Source organism: Schistocerca serialis, chromosome 2 (genome assembly GCF_023864345.2).
Source record: "Schistocerca serialis cubense isolate TAMUIC-IGC-003099 chromosome 2, iqSchSeri2.2, whole genome shotgun sequence".
Lineage (NCBI taxonomy): Eukaryota > Metazoa > Arthropoda > Insecta > Orthoptera > Acrididae > Schistocerca > Schistocerca serialis.
In genome coordinates this window covers 1,048,303,406-1,048,325,544 of record NC_064639.1, presented here as the reverse complement: position 1 = coordinate 1,048,325,544, position 22,139 = coordinate 1,048,303,406, and the positions used below count along the sequence as shown (strand labels likewise).

General features: G+C 43.7%; 1 protein-coding gene across 1 annotated transcript in view; it reads left to right on the top strand.

Annotated features, from left to right (window-relative positions):
* LOC126458490 (UV radiation resistance-associated gene protein) overlaps positions 1-22,139 on the top strand; it is a 104,726-nt gene that overhangs the window by 18,836 nt on the left and 63,751 nt on the right. Inside the window, exon 3 of the mRNA XM_050095584.1 lies at positions 2,446-2,746. Within this exon, the coding sequence (XP_049951541.1) occupies positions 2,446-2,746 (301 nt within the window). The remainder of the gene's footprint in view (positions 1-2,445; positions 2,747-22,139) is intronic.

Here is a 22,139-nt window from a genome sequence, read left to right as displayed (position 1 = left end):
GTAGTGACAGTGACAATCACTGGATCTCCAGAAAGGACCAGCGTCTTTCCTCACATAGGCTGTATTACAAGATCTCACAAAGAAACAACACTGACGTTACTCTCACTGATTGCCATTCTTGACAGTTCTGCAGAATTTTGCAAACTTCTCCATTTTGACAGTCGATTTTTGCATAAGGTAATCAGTTAAAAAGCTTTATGCAATGAAATGTAACACTTAAGGGATTTATAAATTTAATTTTCGATAAAATATGGAAATGGGAGGTTGTTGATAGACTGTACTGTTTAGCGAGCAAAGGTAGCAATTCGTTGCATAGTTAAGGCACTGAGCCATCGACAGGCACATAAATAGAACATTATTAGCTTTTGGACAAATACTGTGTGTGTGTGTGTGTGTGTGTGTGTGTGTGTGTGTGTGTGTTCACTTCACTTTATAGCTCTGAGAATGGTTTTTCCCACAACATTATCAATTTTGTTTATGTACCTATAAAAAAGCTCAGGTATTTGAGTAGTTATCCTTACTCCTAAAATCATTTTTTTATTAAAATAATTTATAAATGAGAATTATTAAGTAAAAACTGCATTGTATTTAAATGTACTTTATAAGTGTAAGTATTTTACATAATGAAATTTACTTGTGAGAGGAAATGAAAATTGTTCATCAAAGATAATTTTACTTATGAAGTAGAATTAATATCATTTAGAAAAGATAATTAAAATTATTGACAAAAGATCATTTATACAGTTTTTAAGAACAGTTTATTTTATTATATTCATTAGTGACATTCATCCAGTATACCGGATAGTTATAATTAAATTTTCCCTGTTTAACATGTTATAACATGGAAACTAATTACCGTACAATTATCAAACTTGGTAGCATTAATGTCCAGAGTATTGGGTGCATGATTTCCATGTGTCACAGTGCCACCATCCAGTTCCAACTATGACCACCAGGTGCTGTGATCAGACATTGTGCTTCATAGTCTCACACACTTGACCAGTCGCAGCGCACTTGTTGATGTGTCAACATGAGCTTGGAAAAAAGGAGCAGGGCATTATTGGTGAAGCTCTATTATCAAAACAACAGTAGTGCTGCATCTGCACTTCAGAAATATCACTGGCTGAAAGGATTGAGGAAGGGTCTGTTTTCTCCACCTGCTGTGGGGAGCACGATGAAGAAATCTGAATCAATTGGAGAACTGGGCATCGCTTTGGGAAGAGGCCGATGACTGGTTGCATCTGAGGTGGTTGATGAAATTGCTATTGCTTTGGCAGACAACACTGCACACAATTCCCGATCATCAGGCAGTGGCATGCTGTGTCGTGACAGTTGAACATCCCGTGGTCCCCTGTACGTTTGCCAATTCTCAAATGGTATCCGTGCAAGATCCAGATTGCACAGCAGCTTGCACCACAGGACATATGATGCTATGTTGACTTTGGTCTCCACTTTCCCACTAGAATTTAAGTTGATGAGGGCTGGCCCACGACCATCCTATGGACAGACAAAGCTCATTTTTCTCTGACTGGTGAAATGAACACACAGATTTTCCGAGTGTGGGGATCTTCACCTCCAGTCACTGTGCATAAAGTTCCCCTGTGAGGTGAATGTGTCACCATATGGTGTGCATTCACAGCTACATTCATCATTGGCATTTTTTTGTAAAAGAGGTTGGTGCTCAAGGACCAAGGATGTGCAGTCTGGCTGTCCAGCATTACTGTGATATGCTTTGCCACCATGTCATACCCGCCCTACAGGAGAGAGACGCATTGAACTCAACAGATTTCGTGCACCTATTACTTGTGAAGTTCACCTGCTTCTCAGAGACACATTTGGAAACGATCGAATTATCAGCCGATCATTTCCAAATGCTTGGTCAGCATGATCACCTGATCTCCGTGGTATTTCTGGTTGTGCGGCTGCCTGAAGGACAGTGTTTTCCAGGGGAACATTCACACATATGCTGATCTGAAGTGCAGCATATCAAGAGATGTAGTCAGCATACCTACGGACATGATTTGTTCTGCTGTGAAGAATGCAATCCTGTATGTTCAGGCTCTTCTGGACACTGATGGGCACCATAATGAGCCTCTTTTGTAGCAGTAATGATACCAGTATGTAAGGGTATGATGTATTGTAGCAGCACATTAAAAGTGTTTCAGTTGAATTAATTCTGTATTATTTCTCTTCCCCATGTCCTTGAGATAAATGCTACCAAGTTTGGTTCTCGTATGGTGATTAGTTTCTGTGTTATGACATGTTAAAATAGAGAAAGTTTAATTATACACACCTGGTATATGTGATGTTTTGAAGTTACTTGGTTTTCAGTTTTGATTGATATTCTAACGTTTCTTTCTGAGCCCATCAGATGTATTTTTGTAGTTAATGTGCTTTATACAAAGATTGTGAACTTATGTTCCAAATTACCTTTTTTTTTTTCAGTTACGTTTGCGAAATTTAATCCAAGTTATTGCCTACAATGTTGGTATTAATGGAGAAGATAGTCATGATGTGAAAATAGATTGGGCACACCAACAGAAACCAGTCAGGACGTGCTGTTCTCCAGATTACATTCTCCAGAAGCAGAAATCTGACAACAAAAAATTTTCTTTCTACTACACTTTACACTTGACAACAATGTCATCACCATTTTATACCAGTGAAAAGCTGGAGAGTGAAAATCCAAAGTGGGAAGAAATTGAAGTGAATGATTTTGTGGGCAATGTAAATACTGCAGTAAACGGTAAGAAATAGAGCAATATATGTTCGTATGTCTTTTATAGTATGTATGGATATGATTTGCATGTATCTAAGGGATGAAGGCCATGATAATTTATTGGAGAAATTTGCAGAATTGATCTCACTGAGGAGAAGTACTATTCCTTCATATAAAAAATAATTATGAGAATCAACTTTACCAGCAATTGCAGGTAATGGAACAAATGTTTTGGGCTGACAGTAATGCTCTTTGATGCTCCTGTTATAAGTATATAAAACTCACTACATTTTGGTTTCAATATCTGGTCAACATTTATGTAGAAATCATGTATAATTTGTGTTTGATAACAAATGTAATGTAACAACAAAAACAATGTATAATTTGTGTTTGATAACAAATGTAATGTAACAACAAAAACAATCAATTATTGACAAAATTATTTAATTAGATAGATAAAAAAATCTACTCAACAAGTGGCGCCAGAACATACACATAGAAGGCTGTTGCAATTGGCAAACTTTCAGAGCCAGTGGCTCCTTCTTCAGGCAGAAGGGTTGAAGGTGAAGGAAGAAGGGTGAAGGAAAAGGGCTGGAGAGGTCTTGGAAAAGGGGTACATTTTGGGAAAGTCACCCGGAACCGTGGTCAAGGGAGACTTGCCATACGGGATGAGAGGGCCAGACAGTATATGACCCATTATGACAGCCCTATGTATTACTTTAAGTGCAAAATTTATGATTTTTTGAAGCAACAGTTTATACACAACTATCTATACTAAAAAGAATGGGATTACCATGAATCAGGAGAATTCTGTTGCTATCTGTGCGGATCTGTGCGATCTCATTGCACCAAAAAGTGCAGCACAGAAACTTTCAAGTTATTGATAATTAGCTGTTATGTTTCTATAAGACTGCTTGAAGACTTGTTGCTCCATTGTTGTCCACAACTACTTGTTGATAGTGAACTATTTGTCTGCTCAAATCATTTGCCATTCTCCATGTCATAGAACCTGTCAGGTAATACCAACAATTCACCAAATTTATAAGCAAAAGACAACACTTTTTTGTACATAAATTGCTTCCACATTTTCTCATATATATCAGGCTTCAGTATGTGCAGTAAGTGTGGTAAGCCTCCCCTGACCACACTTCTGGGTGACTTTCCTGAAATCTACCCCTTTTCCTAGACCTCTCCAGTCCTTTTCCTTCATCCTTCTTCCTTTGTCTTCAACCCTTCCGCCTGAAGAAGGAGCCACTGGGCCCGAAAGCTTGCAAATTACAACAGTCTTTTATGTGTGTGTGTTCTGCAGCCACTTTGTGAATAAAAGTAATGTGTATGTTTATGGCATTTAACCCATGTCATTCTAAGTTTTTGTGAATTTCTGGCTTATCTGGATTTTCAATAATTTGCATGATTTAGGAGCACCTAGTCCATATAAACCAGATTCCATTGTGATTCAGAATATCTAACAAAATCTCCCACATTTGAGATCTCTTATGAATCTCTTTATTTTACAACAGCATCTTATGAACGTATTTAGTAAATTTGCAAACAATTTAACATGACAAGCTGCAAAGTACAAGCTGACCGAAAGAGTAGGGCAGGAAGACCGCATCAAATGAAGAAATTTGAGTACAGGAACAAGGGGTCATAGTTCTATATTTACAGCATTATGGCAGTGTGAAAATGATGGTCAGTTGGGATATTTGTTATGATATGCTTATGTTAACTAGTATTGGCAAGTCTGTGTACAAGAGCATACTAATTTTTCATGTACTTTTACCTTTTTAGGACATGTTGAAACATGAAACCAGGATATGTGATTGTTTTCTTTTCTAAAGAAGTGCTGTATGGCACATCAGCTAAGTACAATACATATGTGTGTGAAGCTTTAAGTTTTTCTTGTTCTCATTGTGATGATTGATTAGTCCAAATGTTTTGTTTATGTATACATTTTCAGTGGATTACATATAATTTTGAGTAAAGACTTCCATAGGTCAGATTCCAATTACATTCCTGTAGCCTTGAATACCTGCAACCGTGGCACCTAGTTCCTGTACTCAAATTTCTCTTTTTGATGCTGTCTTTCTACTTTACAATTTTTGTCAGTTGTTTTTCTGCACCCCGTGTATTAGCAAAACCCAATATATATCAGTCCTGTGTATTACTTTAAGTGCAAAATTTATGATTATTTTGAAGCAACAGTTTATGCACAACTATCCATACTAAAAATAATGGGATTACAGTGAATCAGGAGAATTCTGTTGCTATCTGTGTGGATCTGTGGGATCTCGTTGCACCAGAAAATGCAGAACAGAAACTTTCAAGTCACTGCCAATCAACTGTGATGTTTCTATAAGACTGCTTCAAGGCTTGTTGCTCCATTGTTGTCCACAACTACTTGTTGATAGTGAAGTATTTGTCTGCTCGAATTATTTGCCATTCTCCATGTCATGGAACTTGTCAGGTAATACCACTAGTTCAGCAAATTTATACCGAGCGAGGTGGCGCAGTGGTTAGCACACTGGACTCACATTCGGGAGGACGACGGTTCAATCCCGTCTCCGGCCATCCTGATTTAGGTTTTCCGTGATTTCCCTAAATCGTTTCAGGCAAATGCCGGGATGGTTCCTCTGAAATGGCACGGCCAATTTCCTTCCACTTCCCTCCGTACCCCGAGCTTGCGCTCCGTCTCTAATGACCTCGTTGTCGATGGGACGTTAAACACTAATCTCCTCCTCCTCCTCCAGCAAATTTATAAGCAAAAGACAGCACGTTTTTGTACAAAAATTGTTTCCACATTTTCTCATATGTGTTCTCTTCAGTATGTGCAGTAGAATGAACACTGATTATCTAATTAATGCTACTGCTTCCCAGTTGGCAAATTAAAACTCATGTGCACACCATGTAGTAGTTCTGCTGGTACTGGGCTGGCCAATTCAGCAGTTTCTCCCTCCCTGTCAGTCTATTGTCACTGTTCAGTGTGACCACTGAATGTTTTCTTGAGACAGATCATAGTGTTGTTATGCCATTCGTAATTGCAACTAAATGTGTCCATTGTTCTTAGTAGTTTTGATAAACTTAAAATAATAGTACAGTTGAAAAGAAATCTCTAGTTGATTAAGCTTAGTCTGGGTATGAAGTTACAAATGCAACACAGTATCAGCCATGTAAAAGATCAGTGATGCCATTACAAAATATGAGAGTGTGTTTGACGATGATGATGGAAGCTTGTACCAGAAAATGATGAAAATGGCAGAAAACCAGGATTTAGACACTGCATTTTACATATTGTTCATGAAGTACATAGCCAAAGGTAAGTGATAAATGGTCTTTTGAATTGTGAAACTGCCCTCTAAATGGACAAGAAACATGGGTATTACACTCATTTTAAAGTAACTATTGGCTGACTTGTATATTTCAAATTGAGACATGCAAAATAGGGAATTAGACAGTCAGAGTGGAAAACTGTTAGCCAATACCGAAGCTGCTAAACTTTTCACGGTGTCTTTTAAAAACATTATTAATAAGTAAGGCTACAAAAAAGTCTACAGTGAGAAAAGTTGTTTATATTGGAAGAAAATGCCAAGTAAGTCCCATGGTTTTCAAGAAGAAAATATCAGTGCCTGGTTTTAAAGCAACTAAATCACACACAACAGCTGGGGTATGTGAAAACATAGCTGGAGCACACACGTGCAATTCTTGCTAATTGTTGGAAAGTCCTAAAATCTGTGGTACATTAAGGGAATACAAATGCAGCTAGAAATCTAAAAGTCCAACAGAATTCACAGATGAATGTAAACATTTTTGTAGAATGTTATAAAACTCTACTTATCCCTCAAGTCAAAAAGCATCAGCTTGCAACTGGAAATTCTAGAAATCTTTTGTTGCTGATTCATCCTTCAAACCTTTTACTTGTAAGAGAAAATGGAAAGTTTAAAGTTGTTGTTTTGTCTTCCAGCATTACTTTAGTCCTCCAATCTATGGAGCGGGGTATCATTATGAGCTTCAAGTCTCATTACAGAAAGGCATTACAGCATAAGGTATTGGATCAGGAAAAAGTAGGAAAAAAATTACTCTGTAAGTGTACAAGTAAACTGACTTGAATGATGCTATGTATGCAGCAGCAAAAGCTTATATTGCTGTTAAAGACACTGTACTAGCAAGAGCTGGGATCAACTCCTTCCTTCAGATATGTCCATCAGTACATTTGAAGAGCCATCAAACAGCTGATTTGTGTCCAGATTGGTTGGGCTGACTGAATGAAAAATCTTCAGGATTTGAAGAACGCTACCAGGAAAAAATATCAAAGTCAGATCAAATGAAAGTATATGAGCCCAGAGATGCTTTCAGGTCTCAGACATCATTGATATATACACTCCTGGAAATGGAAAAAAGAACACATTGACACCGGTGTGTCAGACCCACCATACTTGCTCCGGACACTGCGAGAGCGCTGTACAAGCAATGATCACACGCACGGCACAGCGGACACACCAGGAACCGCGGTGTTGGCCGTCGAATGGCGCTAGCTGCGCAGCATTTGTGCACCGCCGCCGTCAGTGTTAGCCAGTTTGCCGTGGCATACGGAGCTCCATCGCAGTCTTTAACACTGGTAGCATGCCGCGACAGCGTGGACGTGAACCGTATGTGCAGTTGACGGACTTTGAGCGAGGGCATATAGTGGGCATGCGGGAGGCTGGGTGGACGTACCGCCAAATTGTTCATCACGTGGGGCGTGAGGTCTCCACAGTACATCGATGTTGTCGCCAGTGGTCGGCGGAAGGTGCACGTGCCCGTCGACCTGGGACCGGACCGCAGCGACGCACGGATGCACGCCAAGACCGTAGGATCCTACGCAGTGCCGTAAGGGACCGCACCGCCACTTCCCAGCAAATTAGGGACACTGTTGCTCCTGGGGTATCTGCGAGGACCATTCGAAACCGTCTCCATGAAGCTGGGCTACGGTCCCGCACACCGTTAGGCCGTCTTCCGCTCACGCCCCAACATCGTGCAGCCCGCCTCCAGTGGTGTCGCGACAGGCGTGAATGGAGGGACGAATGGAGACGTGTCGTCTTCAGCGATGAGAGTCGCTTCTGCCTTGGTGCCAATGATGGTCGTATGCGTGTTTGGCGCCGTGCAGGTGAGCGCCACAATCAGGACTGCATACGACCGAGGCACACAGGGCCAACACCCGGCATCATGGTGTGGGGAGCGATCTCCTACACTGGCCGTACACCACTGGTGATCGTCGAGGGGACACTGAATAGTGCACGGTACATCCAAACCGTCATCGAACCCATCGTTCTACCATTCCTAGACCGGCAAGGGAACTTGCTGTTCCAACAGGACAATGCACGTCCGCATGTATCCCGTGCCACCCAACGTGCTCTAGAAGGTGTAAGTCAACTACCCTGGCCAGCAAGATCTCCGGATCTGTCCCCCATTGAGCATGTTTGGGACTGGATGAAGCGTCGTCTCACGTGGTCTGCACATCCAGCACGAACGCTGGTCCAACTGAGGCGCCAGGTGGAAATGGCATGGCAAGCCGTTCCACAGGACTACATCCAGCATCTCTACGATCGTCTCCATGGGAAAATAGCAGCCTGCATTGCTGCGAAAGGTGGATATACACTGTACTAGTGCCGACATTGTGCATGCTCTGTTGCCTGTGTCTATGTGCCTGTGGTTCTGTCAGTGTGATCATGTGATGTATCTGACCCCAGGAATGTGTCAATAAAGTTTCCCCTTCCTGGGACAATGAATTCACGGTGTTCTTATTTCAATTTCCAGGAGTGTATATACAGACTGAAGCTATGAATGAAAATTTGTATGAAGACCAGGATTCAGACCCGGGCCTCCTGCTCACTAGGCAGATGCTCTAACCACAATGCTACCCTGTCACAGTGACTTTGCACAATTGCATTCACATTAATGTAGTGATGGGACAACCAACTGTTTTTAACAACCTATTGGTTAGTCTCTGCGGCCTTGTCATCTGTATGAATGTTTTCTCTCACTCACCTTGTTTAAATGGTTTCACTCAATGCAAGACAACTGACTGAAACACGTCTCCAATGGTTGTAGCAATTATATGAATGTTTTCAGTCTCTGGGTTTGAGTGATTTTATTTACTTACTTTTTCAGCCTTTTTGTTTATAAATGAACCATGACTAGAGTTGACATCTTTTTTAGAGACAAATGAAATATCTTATTTCAAGGAAGTGGGAATAAAAAGAATCTTCCTAAAAAGTAAAATATTTTCAAAATGTATGTACTTATTTAAATATGAATGGTATTAAATATCAGTTCTTGGTTTGCTTTAAAAGTTTAATATCTGGTGCTGCACAGTAAATTTATATGTCTGTGTAATTGAACAATAACCTTTTAGAACATTTTTATTAGGTCAGTTTCTTGTAAGTTGTTCAGTGCAGATTATGCAGTTGATTTTAAACTAACTTTCTGATAAGCTAAACGCTTTGAACTTTCAGCTTAGCTCAGAAATGGATGGGAATGCAATATTGCGGTTCATGGTAGAGAGATTGCTTGGTGTATCACTTCTATTCTCTGTTTCCCTGTTCCCTCACAAATGTTTCACTGTTAAGAATGACTGCTGTTAAGCTTCTGTGTGAACTCTGTTCTCCCTAATTTTTACATTTGCAGCCTTTTCGTGAGATATATTTAGGAAGAAGCAATATATTGGTTGATTCAGTTGAAAAGAAGCCGAAATAAACCTGAATTTACCACATAACGTTTTTGTAATTTCATCAAAATGTGTGAAATCAATTGAAAAATTTCACACACACACACACACAATACAAGAAAGCAGAAAATAACCATTTAATTAAAATCTTTTTAATATAACACATTTTTAAAATGAACAAAAAAGTATTTAATTCTCTCTCCTAGCCCCATACAGATTCCTAATGCCGTATAGATAATCCTGAAAATTAGCGCTTATGGATTTTTAATAGTTATGACAATACCTGTAAAACTGAAAACAGAAAACACGAGCGCAAGGCACAGATAATAGTAAGCAGTGTAGAGAGTAGCTATCATGGAGAAATGGTCTTTAAATATGTCTGCTTGTGTCTGTATGTGTGGATGGATATGTGTGTGTGTGCGAGTGTATACCTGTCCTTTTTTCCCCCTAAGGTAAGTCTTTCCGCTCCCGGGATTGGAATGACTCCTTACCCTCTCCCTTAAAACCCACTTCCTTTCGTCTTCCCCTCTCCTTCCCTCTTTCCTGATGAGGCAACAGTTTGTTGCGAAAGCTTGAATTTTGTGTGTATGTTTGTGTTTGTTTGTGTGTCTATCGACCTGCCAGCGCTTTTGTTCGGTAAGTCACCTCATCTTTGTTTTTATATATCATGGAGAAAAGTCACACAATAATTCATATTGTTGGAAGTGCAACAAAATGGTTTGTGACGTAGCATTTATGCATCTATTATCTATTGCATGCATCTCACATTTACTGAAGCTCTGTCTCTTTCTTCCTGTCAGTTAGCACCCATCACTGATAATTCTTTTTTGCTAAATGCTGAGGTAACATTAAAATGAACCACATATGAAACAATTTTTATTACTGGTGAGTTGATCAGTTGCATTTTAAAAATATATTCCCACTTGTGGAAAGTATTTTTTCATGAAAAAATGCATTGTCCATTAATTTCCTTTAAATTTTTGTAATTAATATAGTTTTTTCATCATCATCTTCTTCTTCTTTTTCTTCCTCTTCTTGCATTTCACCATCTTATACTTGAGTCACCATACTGTCAACAACAACTCTGCCATTGTGTGGAGTTTGCCTAATCTCTGGTGTGAGCTCATTTATGATGTTTTCAGCTCTTTCAGCAACTCCAAAACCACAATTTTAGCTGTCACTTTGAAACACTTGCTAATGCTGTCTTCTTTGTAAGGCATCATCCTTTTCAAGAGGGATAGAAGAGGTTTTCTCAAAGCGGTGCCTACCTTAGTCTTTGGGGTTGCCTCTGTCACTGCTCTTAGGCATCCTTGAGCTAATGGCACTACAGAGGAGGCTGTTGTGAACTGTTCCGTAGACATTCTGTTAACTCAAAGGTTCCGGTAGAGGAAGGCAGCCTTGCTTGTCTGCCATCAAAACTTCAATTAACATGTGAAAATGTCTTTATGAGGGCATCTTTGACCGGCACTAGGTGCAACATCATATGAAACAAGAGTTCCACCTGTTGATTGTCTCCTGTTTCAGCTTTAACTGTTTTTTGTTCAGCCAAACTTGGCAGTCTACTAGTTTTGTAGTGGCTATCATACCGCTATCAGAAAAACCCAGTGATTTTGTAACCTTTCTGTTTCAAGAAGCTTAGTGCTGTTGATTTAGTATGGTTGGAAACATCTGACACTGCTAAACTAAGTGTGTGAGCAGTGCTTGCCAAATGAACAACATTCATTATCCTTGCTACATCCATCATAACACTTGTGCTGTCAGTGACAATAGATAACACTTTGGCACCTATTCCCCAGTCGGATACAATTGTTTTAATGCTTTTGGCAATGTTTTCAGAAATTTGCCAATTAGCGATGTGCAAAGAGACCAGAACACCACACTGCATTGTGTACTGCTCAATAAAGTGCACTGTCGATGTCAAAAATTCTTGTGTATTTATGTTGGTCTGCATGTCCATAGTTAGTGTGACATACTTTATTTCAGTCATTATATTGCCAATAACTTCCCTAATTTTGAGACAACGATCATTTAACAGTTTGTTTGTCAGGCTCTTCCTGGAAGGCCATGAATATTATGGTACTATTGTCTTAATTAGTTTCATAAATTTGGCATTATCCACCAAACAAAATGGAAGGTAACACTCAGCCACAATATCAATGAGGAGATTGTCAATCTCTTTAATTTTACTACTAGATAGTTCTTTTACCCCTCATGGTACCAAAAATTGTCCCCTACCTTGGTATTTTTCTCGACGCTTGTGATACTGCAGTACTTGGTCAATTAGATGGTTGGTTTATTATGTTTGTTTCAGTCTTAATACTTTTTGTGAAATCGGGTTGCATACTTGATGTATCTGCTACATCCGTGACCGTAGCAGTACTAAATGAGGACGAGGCAGTGCGTGTTGTGGAGCCAGAGACAGAAGAGGTTGGCATGGTATCATCAGTGGATGGGGCGAGCTGACTGCCCGTTGCATCTTCTAACAAATTATCACGAGACACAATGTTTAAAAACTGATGGTGTTTCCTTTTGAAGGTGTCCGTAACACTACTGGATGAACTGTGAAAATGTATTTTCTTTTTACAGATCATACAGACCACAATGTCTTTCATTTTGTGTCTAAAATTCCCACATAACTGAGCAGTTCGGAATTTTGATCCAGATGGTAAACACAAAGCTAATTCATTGTAATATGAATACACTATTAACCAACATGGATTAAAGACTGAACTAAAAGCTCCTGCAAAAGTCAAAATGAAAGTATTACTAACAACAGGATATCACAGAGTGCAGTCAACAATAATTAACAGCAACAAAACGATCTATTGTTTCTGCTAAGAATTGAATGCACTGGTGGCCAGGGAGTCCAGTTGTCACTCCCAGGATGCTAGAGGGGTGCAAACTTGGTTACACATTTGCAGATTATTTACAATGCTGCCTTGAGATAGCCCTAACTCGAAAATTGAAGTACTATTGTCTGAAGGTGAGTAGTACTTCGTCATACCTGTGAAACACTGTACATGTTACTTTTCACAGACTGTGAAATATAAACAGCATTGTATGCATGGGTGTAATTTGTACATATCATATATTTTCAGTTCAAAATATTTACCTTCCACACAAACAAATGGCTGAATAAGTGTTTATGGACTAGATTCAAATTATTTTTAATTTTTGGACATCATCAAACTTTTTATAAAACCAAATGCAAACAGCTGCTAAAACAAGGCCTTTCTTCTTCATATATCTTTAAGGGAACCGTTACACTCACCTTTGCACCCCCAACTCAGGCTTCCGTATGTCTAGGTTTTCCCACATTGGTCCTAGTTTTGAGGGCATCCAGAGGTTACTGGAGGGATTTTTATGCAACTGTCTGGGCTAAAACTGAACCTTTTTTCATATCTGCAGAAATTTGGTTGATTGGAAAATAAAGAGACTGTAATAATGTTTAGTTAAAATTCATGAGGACCGGGCCATAGATAGTTTCCTTGTTTTAGTCTATTAAAAACCCAGTGGCAAGCACACTCAGATACTTTACTGTACACATACAGAATGTTCCAAAAGATCTTTACAACTTTGATCACATATATTTCAGAAGTGTGAATAGGTGAAAAGGAAGGTGCGATTTGCGGCATATTGTTCATGTACACCTGAAACTTTTTTTTTCTTATTTTTCCTTGTTAGTTATACTTTTGAACATGGGTCAAGCCATACATTTTAGCACCACTGCAGGTTCATCTACCCCCATAGACCTCTCCTTCTGCTGTCCTGCTCTTGGGGACACTGCTCAGTGGGCAGTGGACAATGACCTTCATGGTAGTGACCATTTCTGTATCAGGATCCATCTACCTAATGGAGCAGATCCTGAAACAAAGCCGCCAAGATGGTTGTTCAAAAAGGCTAACTGGATGCTTTACAGGCAGTTACCTGCTTTTGAGCAATGTGACGGCATACAGGACTGGATGGATCACATTATAGCTGTGATTCACCATGCCGCTGATGCATCCATCCCAAAGTCTGTGGAAACACGTAGGAAGTGACCTGTTCCATGGTGGAACGATGAGTGTTGTTTTGCAGTCAGGCACACGAGGGCATCAATGCATAGATTCAGTCGATGCCCTACAGATGAGAATCTTACCAACTTTCGAATGGCACGTGCAAAGGTGAGGAGAATAATTTGGGAGAATAAGCAGCAGTCCCTAAACTCTCATCAATAGGTCCACACCCACATATAAAGTATGGGAAGCCATTAGGAGGATCTCAAGGCACAATTCTCGACCACCAATAGCAGCTGTATGAATCCCCCCTGCAGGTTCGGGGGTATGAATAGGGCCATGGTATTCCTGCCTGTCATAAGAGGCGACTAAAAGGAGTCTCAAACGTTTCGGCCCATATGTGGTGGTCCCCTCTTGGGTTTGGCCACCATATTTCAGAATTATTCTGAAGAGTGAGCCAATTGGGGAAGGGCGCCTTACTTGGTGCATTGTGTCCATCGTGCAATGAGACCTTCAGCAAAGCTTATTCATCGTTGCATTGGAGTCCCACTTGCTCTCCATCTCTTGGGCGAGGATACATTCCTGGGTGCGATTTCTGCCATGCACTCTGCAGTGTTGCTTTCTGTGTTGACGATGACCATGGACCACTTGCCACCTAATATCCAGCACGGTAGCCAGTCCGTTGTGATGGGGCTGCCATGTACCCAGTTGGTTGTAGCTCCCTGACAACACAGGGATCACTCTACTGATGCCTGCGCCGTTAACTCCCCATGTATGCCACGGAGTAGATGCCTATCTCCCTGGAGCATCGGGACTCCCGGCAATGGCCATCCTGCCAGGTGGCCCTTGCTGTGGCTGGGTGGCGCCCATGGGGAGGGCCCTTGGTCGCAGTAGATGGCATCAGGATGGATGACACGCAATGAAGTGTGGCACATGTTCTCTTGCTGGTGGCCAACCACCAGCAGTATCTAAGCATTCAAGGGCTCACTTTAATGCAAACACGTATGACTCCAAATCGTTCCACTCCCTGGCCACACCATGAGAGGAACGAAAGGCTATGAATGACAGCGAGATGTATTCGCCGCGGTATCTAGTCTGTAAGAGAGCTGATGGGGAATCCTTTGTGTCCATGAAGCCTCAGTTATTTGTAGAGCATTTAGAGGACAAGTTCAGGGAGATGGGGGCTTGTCAAAAATGCAGTCCGGGTCAGTCTTGATAAAAACAGCATCCTCGGCCCAGTCACGGGCATTACTCACTTGTAAGAAACTGGGGGATGTTTCTGTTACTATCATGCCCCATAAAAGCTTAAATATGATCCAGGGCATTATCTTCCACAGGGACCTTCTTTTTCAGCCCGATGACGAGCTGTACGCCAACTTAGAGTGACGAGGTGTCCATTTCATGCGGCGCATCCACTGGGGTGCGAGGGATAATCAGGTTGCCACTGGTGCCTTCATCTTGGCCTTCGAGGGTGACACATTACCTGAGAAGGTGATGGTCTACCGCTGTGATGTCAAGCCATATATCCCTCCCGCTATGTGGTGCTTCAAGTGTTGGAAGTTCGGCCATACGTCTTCCCGCTGTGCTTCCAGCCTCTTATGTCGCGATTGTGGTCATCCATCCCTTCCTGATACTCCATGTGCCCCACCTCCTGTCTATGTCAACTGCAGAGAGCACCATCCCCCTTGCTCGCCAGACTGTAAGATTCTACAGAAGGAACGTAAAATAATGGAATACAAGACCCTGGACTGACTGACCTACACTGAGGCTAAACGGAAATTTGAACAGCTTCATCTCATGTGCGTGACGTCATCTTATGCCGCCACTGTCACTCCTGTTTCTGCTCCTTCCATTGCATCACATACAGTCAGCTCTCGGAGCCGAAGGACCACACCTGCCCCCTTGATGGTGGGAGGCACTTCCCTCCCTGTTGCTCCCGCACCCCCTACCTCAGGAGCAGCAGCACCCCCCCCCCCCCCCAACCATCAGGGACACCAGTCGCCACTTCTAAGCCGGACAAGCATAAGTCTTCTTCGTCTTCTCTTGCTAGGAAGGGATGCCTTGGGTCACTCCTTTCCCAGGTTCCTACCAGTGGCAAACCAGACACCCGACAGGGGCTGAAGAAGCCCCAGGTAGCTGTTCATAGGGCTTCGTAGTCCTCTTCAGTCCCGGAGACTGAATCAAAGAAGCCTTCCCAGCAAGGGCAACCAAAGGAACAGCATGAGAAAATGAAATCGAAGACCCCCAAGACCAAGGAATTTGCAGTGGCACCCACTCCACCACTACCTACAAGCTCTGCGTCTGAGGATGCGGTGGAGATTCTGGCATACACTGAGGACCTAGATCTCACCAGTCCCTCAGACATGATGGTTGTTGCTCCCATCAGTACTCAATCAGTGGCAGCAAGTGACCCAGCGGCATAATCTGCCTCCTCAGTCTCTTCACGCCTATCTCGGCCATGGACAATGCCATCCTCCAGTGGAATTGCAGTGGTTTTTTCCACCATCTTGCTGAGCTCCGAAAACTTCTAAGCCGTCACCCTTTCCTTTGCATTGCTCTTCAGGAAACTTGGTTTCCGGTGATGCGAACTCCCGCCCTCTGCGGCTATCGGGGTTATTATAAGAACTGGTCAGCTTATGAGAGGGTATATGGTGGCATCTGCATCTACGTCCTTCTCTCTCTTTACAGCGAGTCTGTCCCTCTATGAACACCTTTAGAGGCTGTTGCTGTTTGAGTGTGAATGCTTTAGGCCGTTAGTGTCTGCAGTCTCTATCTTACAACAAATGGTGATGTCCTGCAGCATGTCCTGGCTGTGCTGATAGCCCAATTGCCGCCACCTTTCCTGTTACAGGGCGACTTCAATGCCCATAACCCTCTGTGTGGTGGATCAGCGGCAACAGGCCGAGGCAGCATCGTTGAGCAAGTATTGGCGCAGCTCGACCTTTCTCTTTTAAATACTGGTGCCATCACACATTTTAGTGTGGCGCATGGCACGTACTCAGCCATCGACCTTTCGGTCTGCAGACCTAGCCTATTACCATCTGCCCAGTGGAGTGTGCATGGCGACTTGTGCGGTAGTGACCACTTTCAGATCTTCCTGTCACTGCCACAGCGTCACTCTTCTGGGTGCCTTGCAGATGGGGTATGAATAAGGCTGACTGGGACTTGTTCACCTCCAATACCACTATTGAACCTCTTTCCAATGACGCCATTGATGCGGTGGTTCACTCAGTCATCATCACCACCAGCATCATTACTGCCACAGAATCTGCCATTCCCTGTTTTTCTGGGTCCCCTCGGTGGAGGACTGTGCGTTGGTGGTCGCCCGAGATCGCTGAGGCAATTAAAGATCACCAGTGGGCACTCCAGCATCACAAGTGGCATCCCTCATTGGAACACTCCATCGCCTTTAAACGGCTCTGTGTGCGAGCCCGCCGCCTCATTCGCCAATGCAAGCAGGAGTGCTGGGAAAGGTATGTCTCCACCATTGACTTCCATACCTCTCCATCGCAGGTTTGGGCCAAGATTAGATGACTCTATGGTTATCGGACCCGCATCACCGTACCTGCGCTTTCACTGAACGGAGTAGTCTGTACTGACTCTGACACAATTGCAAACCGCTTAATTCAGCATTTTGTTCAGAGTTCCACTTCTGCGAATTACCCACTGGCCTTCCAGTCCCTGAAAGAGCGGTTGGAATGTCGGAGCCTTTCATTTCACATGCACCAACCTGAATTGTACAATGCTCCATTAGTGAGTGGGCATTCCAATGTGCCCTAGCCGCTTGCCCTGATACAGCTCCCGGGCCAGATCGCATGCACTGTCAGATGCTCAAACACCTCTCGGTGGACTGCCAGCGACACCTTGTAGACCTTTTCAACCGTATCTGGGTTGAGGGTGAGTTCCTGTCGCAATGGCGGGAAAGCATTGTAATCCCCATGTTGAAACATGGCAAGAACCCACTGGAGGTGGACAGCTACTGCCCCATTAGCCTCACCAACGTTCTTTGCAAGTTGCTCGAACCCGTGGTGAGCCGGAGGTTGAGTTGGCTACTTGAGTCTCGGGGCCTTCTGGCTCCGTCTCAGGGTGGGATCCATAAGGGCTGCTCTGCCACCGATAATCTGGTGTGCCTGGAGTCTGCCATCCATATGGCCTTTGCCTGCCAATAGCATCTTGTCGCCGTCTGTTTTGACATGCGGAAGGCATGTGATACGACAGGCAACATCACATCCTCTCTACGCTTCATGGTTGGGGTCTTCAGGGTTCGCTCCTGATTTTCATACAAAGTTTCCTGTCGCTTCGTTCCTTCCACATGCAAGTTGTGGCCTGCCATAGTTCCTCCCGAGTTCAGGAGAATGGGGTGCCGCAATGATCTGCCTTAAGTGTCTGCCTCTTTTTAATTGCAATTAATGGGATCACTGCGGCGGTGGGGACGTCTGTCTCGGCTTCCTTGTATGCTGACTTCTGCCTATACTTCAGCTCCACTGGCATTGCAACTGCTGAATGGCAGCTGCAGGGCACTATCCACAAGGTGCAGTCTTGGGCTGTAGTGCATGGCTTCCAGTTTTGGGCTGCCAAGACCTGCATTATGCATTTCTGCCGGTGACGCACTGTTCACCCTGAGCCACGGCTTTATCTTGATGGCGAACCTCTTGCTGTGGTGGAGATGCATCGGTTTTTGGGATTGGTTTTTGATACCCGGTTGACTTGGCTCCCTCATATTCAGCAGCTTAAACAGACGTGCTGGTGTCATCTTAACACTCTTCGTTGCTTGAGTCACACCAGGTGGGATGCCAATCGGTCTACCCTTCTATGGCTGTACCAGGCGTTAATTCAGTCCCGTCTAGATTATGGGAGCCTGGCTTACAGTTCGGCATCCCCTTCCACTTTGCGGTTGCTGGACCCCATCCTTCACAGTGGGATACGACTCTCCACTGGAGCTTTCCGGACAAGCCCTGTCAACAGCATACTTGTGGAGGCAGGTGTCCCTCCATTGCAGTTCCAGCGCCAATGATTACTGGCCGCTTATGCTTGACACATTTGTAGCTTGCCTGGGCATCCCAATTTTATCGTCTCCTGTTCCCTCAGTCGGTCGTCCATCTTCCGGAATGGCGGCCCTGGTAAGAGTGTACAATCGTGGTTCGCATCAGAGCTCTTCTCTCTGTGCTTGAGGTTTTCCCTCTTCCACCTATTTTCCGGGCCCCTCTGTGTATACCCCCATGGTGTGTGCCCCGCCCATGCCTTTGAATCGATTTAGCACAGGGCCCGAAGGACTCAGTCCCTCCTGAGGCTCTCCGCTGCTGCTTTCTTTCAATCCTTGCCGCGTTTCAAGGCTGTGACGTTGTCTGTACTGACGGTTTGATGGTTGCTGGTCGTGTCGGTTATGCTCTTACTCTAGGCGATCATTATGAACAACACTCATTGCCAGCTGGCTGCACTGTTTTCACTGCCGATCTGGTTGCCATCTGTCGTGCCCTTGAGTATATCCGCTCCTGCTCAGGTGAGTCCTTCGTTATCTGTAGTGACTCCCTGAGCAGCTTACGAGCAATCGACCAGTATTTCCCTTGCTCTTGTTTGGTGATGGCTATCCAGGAGTCCCTCCATACTCTTGCCTGTTGCGGCCGCTCTGAGGTCTTTGTGTGGACCCCGGGTCATGTCGGCATCCTGAGAAATTAACGTGTTCACACACTGGCTATCGGTGCACCAGCCTTGGAGATTCTCCTTTCGGAGAGTGACCTCAGGTCAGTTTTGTGGCAGAAGGTACTTCGCACCTGGGGTGAAGAATGGCGCACCCTTCCTTCACCCAACAATCTTCGGGCCATCAAAGAGGCTACTGTTTCGTGGCACTCCTCCTTGCGGGTCTCTCGCAAGGACTCTGTTGTCCTCTGCCGGCTGTGCATTGGCCACACCTTGATGAGACACAGCTATTTATTGCGCCGCGAGGACCCACCTCTAGGTCGCTGCGGGTCAGCTTTGACAGTGGTCCACATCTTGTTGGACTGCCCGCTTTTAACTCCGCTCAGGCAGACGTTTGTGCTGCATGATACGCTTCCTGCACTTTTATCAGATGACGTTGCGATGGCAGATTTAGTTTTGAGTTTTATTCTGTGCAGGGGGTTTTTATCGCTTGATCTAAGTTTTTGTCCTTTTTTTGTGTTGAGTCTGGCCTTTGGCCTATGGTTTTAGAGTGGGGTTTTTAGTGCGTTTCTTAGTGGTTGGCTTTTCCTTTTTTGTTTCTGTGATCAGCCAACCACTGTCACACTCGATGTGATCTTAATTCCTTTTTTCTGGTCTCTGTATGTGTCTTTCTTGTCCTGTGTTGTCTCTTGTCATTTCCATTGTTTGTTTTTATTCTTTGTGGGTGTTTCAAGTTCATGGAAAAAGGGATTGATGGCCTTAGTAGTCTGGTCCCTTCAATCCCACAAACCAACCGACCAAGCTGTATGAATGCAGGGGTCTCTTGTAACATCGACAAGGAATATAGCTCAGACAATGGCTGAATCATACAAATCCATTATGGCTGATTCCAGACAGGATCCCACCTTCCATCAATATCGGGAGGCACAGGAGAAGGCTGATCTTCATTTCCGTTCCACCAATGTGGAAGAATACAACCAGCCTCTCTGTCTGAGGGAGCTGGATTCTGTGTTGTCATTTGCTTATGATACGACATCTGGAAATGACCTGATGACCTACAGTTGGACCGATGGTCGAACGAAGTCCTCCTCCAGCTCTCCAATAAAATTTAGGTAACTGGCGACTTTCCCAATTCATGAAAGGAATCTATTTTAATCCCAATTTTAAAACCAGGAAAGGATCGGACAGATCCTGGTAGTTATCATAATATTAGCCTGACAAGCTCCGTAGGAAAGACACTGGAGCATATTGTCAATTGGTGCCTAGTGTGGGTTCTGGAAACCAGGTCCCTACTCAGTCGCTCCCAGTGTGGGTTCAGGAGGTATCACTCCACTCTCGATAACCTGACCCTGGTCGAAGCTGCAATTCAACAAGCTTTCCATTGTAAGGAACACCTTATCGATGTTTTCTTCGATTTGGAAAAGCCCTATGACACTTCCAGGAGGCATAATATTTTGTCACAGCTTATCAGTGGGGATTCCATGGATGTCTACCGACCTTCATACGGTCCTTTCTCTCAGACAGATATTTTAGATACAGGGTTGGGAATGTCTTATCTGACCATTTTAAGCAGAAGAATGGTGTCCCTCAAGGGAGTGTTTTAACTGTCACGGCTTTTGCCATCGCAATCAATAGTATTACAACCGCAGTGTGATGTCCAGTACTATGGTCCTGGTTTGTGGACGACTTATCCATCTTCTGTGCATCCTCCAGCCTTGCCACGGCTACTCAGCAATTGCAACTGATGACCAGGTGGTTGGAAGAATCATCTTGCACCACAGATTTTAAATTATGATTAGAGAAAACAGTTCGTGTTGATTTTAATTGTTCCCACTGTCTGTTTAATTTGCCAGTTTTAAAACTGGGGGGACACCATTCTCACTTTTAAGGAAAAGGTGATGTATCTGGGTCGTATCTTTGATGAGAAGTTAACATGGTTGCCACACCTTGAAGAACTGAAACTGAGATGTCTCAAGGCCTTAAACATCCTTAAATGTGTCAGTCACAGGTCTTGGGTAGCCGACAGAGCGCATCTGCTCCAACTTTATATAGTCCACAGCTTGTGATCTCGCAGTCGCATTCTCGCTTCCCGAGCACGGGGTCCCGGGCTCAATTCCCAGCGGGGTCAGGGATTTTCACCTGCCTCGAGATGACTGGGTGTTCTTTTTGTCCTTATCATTTCATCATTCAAACTGAGCAAAGATTGGGAATTTGTACGGGCACTGATAACTGTGCAGTTGAGTGCCCCACAAACCAATAATCATCATCATCATCATCACCATCATCATCATCCAACATTATAAGGCCTTTTTGTGACCCCGGATTGAATACGGATGCCAGATTTATGGGTCAGCAAGGCCTTCGTACCTTAAAATGCTGGATGCAGTTCACCACAATGGTATTAGGCTGTCAACAGGGGCCTGTCACACGAGCCTCCGTTGTCTATTCGACGTCTTCTCCTCGTGGTATGCCAAGCATATAGAGCATTGCCCATTCCTACATTGTCAGCATCCAGTTACGTTGTTCAGCCGCCACTGGAATTGCTGTTCAATCATCGACCACAAGCAACTCGGCCATTTGGGAGAGCCTTGAATTATTACAGGTCGGGGGCATTAAGGTCCAAAGCCAGGAGTGAAGTAGGGCATCCCCCAGGCTACTACCAAGGCCCAGATTGGTTTTAGAACTGGCAGCTTACAAGAAGCATTGTACCCCAGATCATGTTTTTAAAATTAAATTTAATGAAATTTTACATAACCATCCAGATTTTATTACCGTCTTCATGGATGGTTCTAAGCAGGGAGATGTTTTCGGTTGTACTTTCATGTTTCCCAACATTGTCCTCGGGATGTGGCTCCCAGAGCAGTTTTCAGTTTATTACGCGGAACTGTTTGCTATCCTGAGGGCAATGGAGCAGATGAGACAACGCCATGACAAAAAATTTATCGTCTGCTCTGATTCTCAAAGTGCCCTTCTCGCTGTTGGACAGATGTACCCAGCAGATCGGATGGTGCAACAAGTGCGGGACACTCTCCTTCTCCTGCGAAGGATGTCATTTTTTGCTGGGTTCCAGGGCACATAGGCATCC